Source organism: Trachymyrmex septentrionalis, unplaced genomic scaffold, assembly GCF_001594115.1.
Source record: "Trachymyrmex septentrionalis isolate Tsep2-gDNA-1 unplaced genomic scaffold, Tsep1.0 scaffold191, whole genome shotgun sequence".
Taxonomy (NCBI): domain Eukaryota; kingdom Metazoa; phylum Arthropoda; class Insecta; order Hymenoptera; family Formicidae; genus Trachymyrmex; species Trachymyrmex septentrionalis.
In genome coordinates, this window is record NW_017305083.1 from 18,573 (window position 1) to 27,391 (window position 8,819).

The following is an 8,819-nucleotide window of genomic DNA, read 5'->3' on the forward strand; positions in this document are numbered from 1 at the left end:
TATTATATTTTTTTGTCAAAACGAGTACGTGGTTCGAAACGTAATTAAAAAAAAAAAGAAAAAAAAAGGATGTTCGAGAGATAGAGGTAAGTATCCATTTCCATTAGATCCACACCTGATTCAGTCACCATCCAGAACCTCCCTGAAAGAGTGATATTTATTTCCACTATGTTTTCTTCAAAGTATCCTCTTTGTTACCCAGCGCAGTGTAGAGTTAATTCACGCACATCGAGGTCAACCGATCGAATTCGTCGCTTAATTTACCTCTCGAATTCATAGCGCGTGAAATAACCGATAGTGATCGTGCATTCCTGAAACGGAATGACCTTACATCTTCATCTACGACTAGTTTAATGACAATTCTTCTTTTGTACCACAAAGTGCGATCGAGCGCCGGTATTCCGCTTTTCACATTCCTTTTCCTTTTTTTTTCTTCTTCAGAAATTCAAAGAACGTGGGCGCAACGGCAGATACCCATGATTGTTTAGAAAGCGTCGAGCGGCGCGAGTCATGTCAAGCTGGTCCCGGGTACGACCACACGCCACCGTTACCCATTGTGCTTCCAATTGTGCCTACAAACAAGGGAAAAAAAAATTTTCAATAACTGTAATTTTAACACGCGCCAATAATACACTTGTAACAATTGGTCACATTGTAATATAAGACTTATTTGATTTTTAAGAGAATATTCTTCTTGACTGTGTAAGTAATCACAGATATAATATTTATTCCCTATTATGATATAAACATACAATATTAAATAGAATAGTAATCTTAGCCAAATTAATTCTCTTAAATTAGATCTTGAAACTTGATGGAATTAATGTTCATAGATATAAGAAATTGTAAAAAAAACAATGTTAAATAAGAAACTCACCTTGGTGCGTTTTACCGGCCTGGAAGGCAGAGGACTGAAGATACAATAAGGGCTGTCGAATGCATCAAACGTGATTGCTCTCTTGGCATTCGGCTTCCGTTGTTGTACGGACGTAAAGTCGTGAGGAGTCTGGAAAGGATAGACACACTAGCTACAGCCGGCAAATAAGAGATGTTCTTAGAAAAAATAGAATTAGCTGTACATTTCGAAAAGTGAATTCGAAGGTACGAGAGGGGAAAAACCGATTTGAGATTGCAAGTAATTGACAAAGAGAGACAGATGAATCTTAAAGGAGACAGACCGAAAATTTACATTTTTTGAGAATTAAAGAAATTGTGATGACATTTTGTTGCATTCTCTTTTTGTTTTCAACATTTTTCTGGAGAAAGAGAAAGAAAGAGAAGACTATCCATAACTAGGAATGACTAGGCTCTTAGGTGAAGACTTAAAGGACGATTCTGGGACTTTTGTTTGTATACTGCTCCCTGTCTATGAGCTCAAGATTTTATCAGAATCGAACAACCTCTCAAATTATGAAATTATAATTTAAGAACCTCTCAATTACTTTCACTTTTCTATTGAATTTTGTATTACAAGGAAAACAGAATAGATTTGTCTTGAAATTTTGTTTTGAAGAAAGAAAGAAGGTTTTAGGATTTCGAGGAAAAAGGGTAAGAAAAATTGTAATACTTTATTCCAATAAGAACAAATGTCAAAATAAAAAAAAGAGACTAGGCCTTCACATTTTAGATACGCGCCGTGCAACTAGAATTGTTCTATCCAGCATAAATATCTTTGGATTGGGAAAAGATCGAGGTACTTTGGTACGCTAGGCCAGGCCTGTACAAGAAAAATGATTTCAGTTAGTGTATGCAATTATTAGTTAGTGTATGCAATTAACATGCGACAACTAAATATATCATCAAAAAAAGAAGAAAACAAGTAGAAAAAAATAATATAAATATTTACACAAATTATTTTATATATAAATATTAATATTAATAAAAATATTTAAAAACACTTTATGCTTGTGTAAGGCTACATCTAGGAGTTGTTTTAAAGGACGAAGATTTGACATGGAATAGGTGTGTTAACTCAATTCAAAATGACAAAATTTATATAGGATCGATTGAATAATATTCCTTCCCATGCTAATGCTGCATATTTTGCAAGCAATGTTATTAATACATATATTAGTCATTTGCGATGTATTATTAGAATCCATTCTCAGCAAAATTAATAAGACTGAAGCAAACAAAAACGAAACAAGATCGGTCACCTGCCGATATTTATATTTACAAGCTTACAACGAAATAATGAATAATTTAATTCTTCGAGTAAAAGTTGTAAGTGACCACAATTTTTGTAAGACCAACAATACATACACATATATGCATATACATTTATATATCATAAAGGTATGTGCATAAATAAATTTCAATCATTTATATTGGTCACGATGAATAACATAAACGTTTTCTCTCATTTTATGATGTATAAATTAATCTTTATATTTTTAAAAGTAATAAAATTAATATTAATAATTAAATAAATACAAATAATTAACGGCCAAGGTCTCGTGGCATTGGTACAAGTTTCAATAAATAGATCGAATGTTAGTTTATGTATTATAGTATTATACCTAAAATTAACAAGAATGATAATCTTTGGATTGGGCAATATTAAGCGACAAAAGGAATAAGCAGTAGAAGAAAAAATACAGATTTATATCTTCTGCGCTAACTGGATTTTGTCTTCAAATAATGAATAAGAAGCGTTAAATAAATGAGATGTATGAAGATACAGATAAAAATTTAAGTACAAAGACATGTAGCATTGAAAGAAAAGTTAGAAGGCCGGCTAGCGTGTCTAAGGACGATTGGTACGAGAATAATACCAGGATAAGGCGGGTTGATTATGAATTTGATTTTGAGTACGTTGTTCTACCTTTGTAGGACTGGTTCCTGCCGTCAAAAAGCTATCTTCTAGTGCCATAGATGCAGGTGAGAACAATGTAGAAGCTTCCAAACTTTTACTCTATGATACAAAAAATAAATATACATTATCATCCACATGTTTCAACTTTCTCGAGACTTTAAAGTGCATTCAAGAAACACAACAATTACATCAATATCATTAACTTGCCTATTGCAGATGAAGTGTGATTGAGGTATATTTCTGGATTTATTTAATTAAAAGCATTTCGTAAAAGTTAATCTCTTGTAACATTTGTATTCATTGAACGCAACGATGACACGTAATTCCGTGATTGATAATCACAGGGGGGGGGGGGGTTCGAATCCAACTATCAAAATATTATTCCACTGACAATGAGGAAATCTGATACTAAATATTAGCATCAATATTTTAATGTTATAGATTCCCTTGCAGGAATAAATTTATAATATATTATTAATAATTTTGAAAGACAAGCTATGCATCAATGAACACAAAATTACAAGTGATTTGTTTCAAATATTTATCTGAGTAATAAGTAACATACTGGTGTTTCCACAAGGAAACTAATTTCGGAGTTGTCCTGAGATGCCCAAGCCTGAGAAAGAGCCTTTCTCGCGCGTTTTCCTCCAGGTGCACTGTTTTCTTTACCGCGCCTTCGTATCATACTACTGTAGCCCGAGTCTTGGTCTTGAATCGTACTCGTTCCAGCTTCGTTCTCGGTCTCTTGCTTTATTATCTCGGTCAATGCATCTAGACGACTAGGAGTCGCGGGCAACTGTACCGCTCCGGTTCGTCGCTCGAGCTCAGCTAAAGCGTTTTTAAATGGGGTTGGTGTTCTTGGTGTATTACCGTCTGAAAAAAATTATAGTAGAAAGTGATCTTAAAAAAAAACCTTGTATTTAAAAATATTGTGCTTATAAGTGTGATTTGAGTAGAGATTTCGTGGGCTGTAAAAGATTATAAATTCGCCAATAATTCACAATTCATTTGAAACTCGTAGTGACATATAAAAAAATGCCATTAAAAATTTACCGTTTTGACTTCTTCGGAAACCAGTAGGCTGCGGAGTCGTGAGCGGGCCAGGACTGCTTCCTTTGGGCGTACTTGCGCGCGGCCACGTTTCCGACGGACTCAGACTGTTCAGGAATTGCGAAGGACTGAATGGAAGTTGTTTTATGGGAGTCGAAGGGGTGATGTTCCCTGTTTGCACCTGTTGGCTCGTTACGATGTAATTCGACTGATTCCCGCTGTCGGAGACGTCTATCCTCTGCAGCGAACTGTGCGCGTTTCTACGTCTACGTAATATAGGCGGAGGGGTACTCTTCTTGTCCACATGCTGCTCGGGTATATCCTCCAAGTCGGGCATCGGCATCAGTTTTATCTCCGAGCTCTTCGAACCAGATGTTTCGTTTTGTATTTGTTGCAAATTGAAATATCTACGCAGAAAAAAGAAGAAAATCGAATGCTGCCCAGAGATATATATGATGTCATTCATTTCAAAGACGATATACTTAGATAATGACGAAACTGTCTCGGCTTTCGCTCGTGAAGATCCTCTCTTCAATGGAGACGAGCACTTTTCATTGCCGTGTGTATGCCTGTTTAATTCCAGAGCATTCTGATATCCCGCCGTAGCATGCTGTTCCCAATTTTTGATCCAACTCAGATGCTCGAGGTCGAGATTCTGCGAGGAGTTACCCGCTGTTACTGTTGAACTACTAGCCGAGACAGTTTTCATACGATTCTGATCATCTTCCAGAAGAAGCGTATCCTTTACAATAGTAGCACCCTGTGCATTTTTTCTCTTGCCTCTGCCTAAATACAGTAAGTTGCGTTCATTTCTCATGTTCTATCAAATCCAGCAGGCATTATGAACACAATCATTACATACAGTTCAATGACAAAGAACATATTTTATATTTATCGCATATAAAATTTATATGCGTTACTGTATCAAAATATATTATATTAGTGCATCAAAATTTACCATCGTAAACAATACCTTTGGTCGCAATTCTTCCTTCTTCACCTTCATATTTCCTTCTCATCGTACTATTCCAATGATTTTTAATCGCATTGTCAGTCCTACCCGGTAACAGCTTAGCGATTTTTGCCCATTGATTGCCGACTCTACGATGAGCATCAACGATTATTTTGTCTTCAGCCTCCGTCCATGCAGTTTTCTTTATCTCCGGATTCAAGTGATTGTGCCATCGTTCCCGGCATTGTTTGCCAATCCGACCTTTAAGATGTCGCGCTATCACCGTCCACTTTTTCGGACCATACTTCCGTACAAGTTCTACTACTTTTTCATCTTCCTGTAAAAACAGAAGAATTTATAAAATATAATAAAGAAATTTGTATAGATTATCTGTCTTATATTTAATAGTTTCTTTTAATATATAAATGCAACAAATCTCTTCAATGCTAATAATATATTATTTGATAATAATTCGATAATGAAATAAACGATCTAGTCAGCTTTTCAATGGTCAAAAAATAGTTTCAAGAAAAATGTTATCCCTTAAACATTGTCTGAATATAATATTAATGAATAATCTGGTTTGTTATACGATACTACATGTATAAGGGGATATCTTAAGCAGGTCTCAGCTAAGGTCTCAACTAGTGGGAAACGCCATAATCGCACGTACGCGCACTCGATTCCCGGAGCCGCGTTATTACTTGCCCTTGGCTGTTGCCAAGTGCATTGGCACGGCGACGCAGCATCATTGTGGTCAGAGCTTTTTCTTATTGCATACCCCACCGAGGCGACTGGCAGACACGAGTGCTGGGGTCCTTGTGTCTGTATGCGCTTCGCCTCGTGTAGGTGGTATGTGCAGTGCCGTACAATAATACTATACTATCCAGCGTATGAAACATTCGATACAATGTAATATCGCTTCACATTATCAACCGCAATACTTACAAAAAAACCCCAAAGAGTGAAAAATTCTGATTTTAATAAAATTTTATACACTTAATTTATATAGATAAATTTAGAAGATATCAATACGAAATAAATAGTTTTAAAGAATAAAAGAAATGATATGTAAAGCAATTTTCAGTTTTTTTCGTTATATCTCAAAATTCGAGATATTGAAAAAATTGTATTATGAAAAATTGTATGATATTAAAAAAATGTAATACAAAAATTTTATAATTAAATTACATTTATTTATCTAGGTCTATAATATTTTTTAAAAATACCATTTAAATGGTAATTTTTAAAATACAAATTTTGAAAAAAAAATTTTTTTTTTAATAGTATTGACGTAAATAAATAGAGATAATTTTATTAATCATCTTAACAACACGAGAAATATTGAAACGTGAAAAACATCCTCGGAAAACTTATATTTTTCTTCAAAACATAATGATGATTTTTAAATTGTAGGTACGTACAAGAGAATCCAAACTGAGTGTAATTGGATATACGTATACATTTCATATATTCATTGTAAAATCATTGGAGACCGATTGAATTTGGGAAAGATTTTTGGGAGGATGATGAAGACGAGACGTTAACAAGAACTGCCCACCTCCTTCGTCCATGGACCCTTCACCAGTTCCGGGTTCACGACCTTCGCCCATCTCTGTTGACATTGTACATCACTCCTATCTGGAAACTGGCCGGCTATAATGTCCCATCGCAAACCAGTGCCCTGTTGTTCCGCGTTGCTTACTAGTTGTTTCAATAAAGCGTCCTGCGAAAGGAAAAGCGACGTATAGGAAAGCGAAAATATTTCATTCCACCTTGCCCACAGCATTTTATTTGCGCGCTTTGAATATACGAAACAAGGAAGGACGGACGTATAAGAGATCGATCGATTCTCGAAGGCTTTCCCACGTAAAGCCGCCTAAGTGCACCCTATGTTCTATGGAGTAACCGAAGCATCTGCCTCCCGATACGGTGGCGCAAGCCACTCGCTACAGAAAATACGAGGGGGACATTTTTTTCGGGGGGATCCGCATGTTCATTGTTTTCTCCCCATCCTTTTTCCCCTTAACTTGCTACATGGAAGCGATACGGTGTAACAATGTATACGCTTGAGGTATAAAAACGTATAACCAATATAAATTTAAAAGATCAGCCAAGAGCTTTTTCGGTCAAATAAAAAAAAAATTACAAAATATTAATTTTATTACGATTAATCTATTAAATATTAAACATTACATTTTTTTCTGAATAGATTGATTGATTCTCGATAGAGTGACTCGATATAAATTGAAATAAAAAATATTTCTGCAATAAATAACATTGGGACGTTAAATAGCTTGATAATAGAACAATTGTCTTATTCTTAAGGCTTCCACGGGTGTTTTTTATATAAAGATTATGCGGTTCGCGGGTTTCCTCCAAGAATGGATCTGGACACGGAGAAGATCCACGAAACGCGTAATCTCCATATAAAACAATTGTCTGTCAAGCAGAAGATCATGTCCAGCTTCAATTCGTCGATCTTTCTCATATATGAGAAATTCTGTAAAAAATTTCGAAAAAGATCATTCCATTATGACAGAAACAAGAACCAAAAACAAATTAAAATTGGGAAAATAAAATCATGATGATCGAATAATGCCAGCCTTGTGTTCAAACAAAATATTGGCAGTTTTAACATGCGCTTGCTATTTTCATCAGAGATAACTATTCTCGTTATATAACTGTTCTCATTATGATATTCACTTCCGAGTTCAATAAAATACCATACAATCTCTTCATGTCTCTTAGTGCACTCATACTTGAAAAGTGTGTTACCTGACTTAAACTGAGCATTAACATCAACTGTGTCCTTTGAGACGCAGGAAAAGAAGAAAAAAAGAAAGTATTGGCTAAAACTAATTGGTACTAAATAACTGAAAAAATATATGTGACAAATTTACTTCGTCTTTGGTCCATCGTCCTTTATTTATGTGCTTTCCCTGCCCGTAATTTGTGACGCTGGGAAGTTGATTTTGCGCCTGACTTTGTACTTGACCGCCTTGGCTAACTGTACTGTACTCGTTGTCGGACTCTCCACCGCTGCTAGAATCGTAACCAGATCGAGACCTGAAAAAAATGGTAAACAATGATAGCGATGAGATAATTGATACTGAAACAAATACTATAGGCAGTCAGTTAATAAATAATAATTTCTTTGAATATAGTGAGCTAAAAAAGTCTCTAAACAGTTTCTGACTACAAGATTTCACCCTCATCCAAATAACACTACAGCTAATTACAACGGCACGTGTTATCGGCAAAATTGACAAAGAAGATAAAAAATACTCGATATTCTTAATAACAATAAGAAGTAAGAAATTAGATTGTGTGTCAATATCATTTCCTGAATGCTAATGATATAGCCTTGTAAGAAAATGAGTACCTTCCTTCTTGCAACGTCATTTATAATCACTCGCACGAATCAAAACTACGACAATACAAAAGTCAAATACGGAAGTTTTAACGAACACGTATATCTTCTATCCGGGAAATAACGGCTGAGACGGGAAATCACGGATGGGTGAATATCCTTCCTGCACCCGACTCTTCTTTTTTTTGTCGCGCAACTTTTATCGTCGCCGCCCTCTCCTAATTTCGCCACCACCACTACTCGGGAAGCAATTCTGACCGCGAAAACGCCGGTTTTTTTTGTGGTCACGAGCGACTTGATCTTCCCTCACTTTGCGACTTCCTGTCACGTTTTGTACATAGGTAATTGGAGCGCTTCCTTATTAAGCTTTTGCATCCTTTGCATACTCCCATCCCTGATCAGAGGGTCGTCCTTTATAGTTTAGTATGACCACGCAATTGTTAAGAAAAAATAGATTAAGCGATTTAGTAAAACTATTAGCTTGCTGTGCGAATTTAACATTTATAACAAAAGATATATATTTGGTGGTTTAATAAAGAAATTATGTCTAAACGATTATTATCAGTATACTAATTCAGCTATAATGAAATTCTTTGCTACAATGAAAATTGTTAATGTAACAAGTTTAT

At 35.4% G+C, this 8,819-nt stretch overlaps 1 protein-coding gene across 5 annotated transcripts in view; it reads right to left on the reverse strand.

The window, feature by feature from the left end:
- LOC108747107 (myb protein) overlaps nucleotides 1-8,819 on the reverse strand; it is a 41,566-nt gene that overhangs the window by 182 nt on the left and 32,565 nt on the right. For 2 of the 5 annotated variants that reach the window (XM_018484371.1, XM_018484369.1), the window contains exons 2-10: nucleotides 7,721-7,886; nucleotides 6,379-6,543; nucleotides 4,824-5,154; nucleotides 4,348-4,651; nucleotides 3,869-4,272; nucleotides 3,381-3,688; nucleotides 2,825-2,914; nucleotides 878-1,006; nucleotides 61-572 (exon numbers count right to left, since the gene is read on the reverse strand). In XM_018484371.1, coding sequence (XP_018339873.1) covers nucleotides 438-572; nucleotides 878-1,006; nucleotides 2,825-2,914; nucleotides 3,381-3,688; nucleotides 3,869-4,272; nucleotides 4,348-4,651; nucleotides 4,824-5,154; nucleotides 6,379-6,543; nucleotides 7,721-7,886 — 2,032 coding nt within the window. In that variant the 3' untranslated portion in view covers nucleotides 61-437. Of the gene's footprint in view, nucleotides 1-60; nucleotides 573-877; nucleotides 1,007-1,596; nucleotides 1,718-2,824; nucleotides 2,915-3,380; nucleotides 3,689-3,868; nucleotides 4,273-4,347; nucleotides 4,652-4,823; nucleotides 5,155-6,378; nucleotides 6,544-7,720; nucleotides 7,887-8,819 lie in introns of those variants that run through there. The other 3 variants (XR_001939217.1, XM_018484370.1, XM_018484373.1) reach the window with 3 other exon arrangements.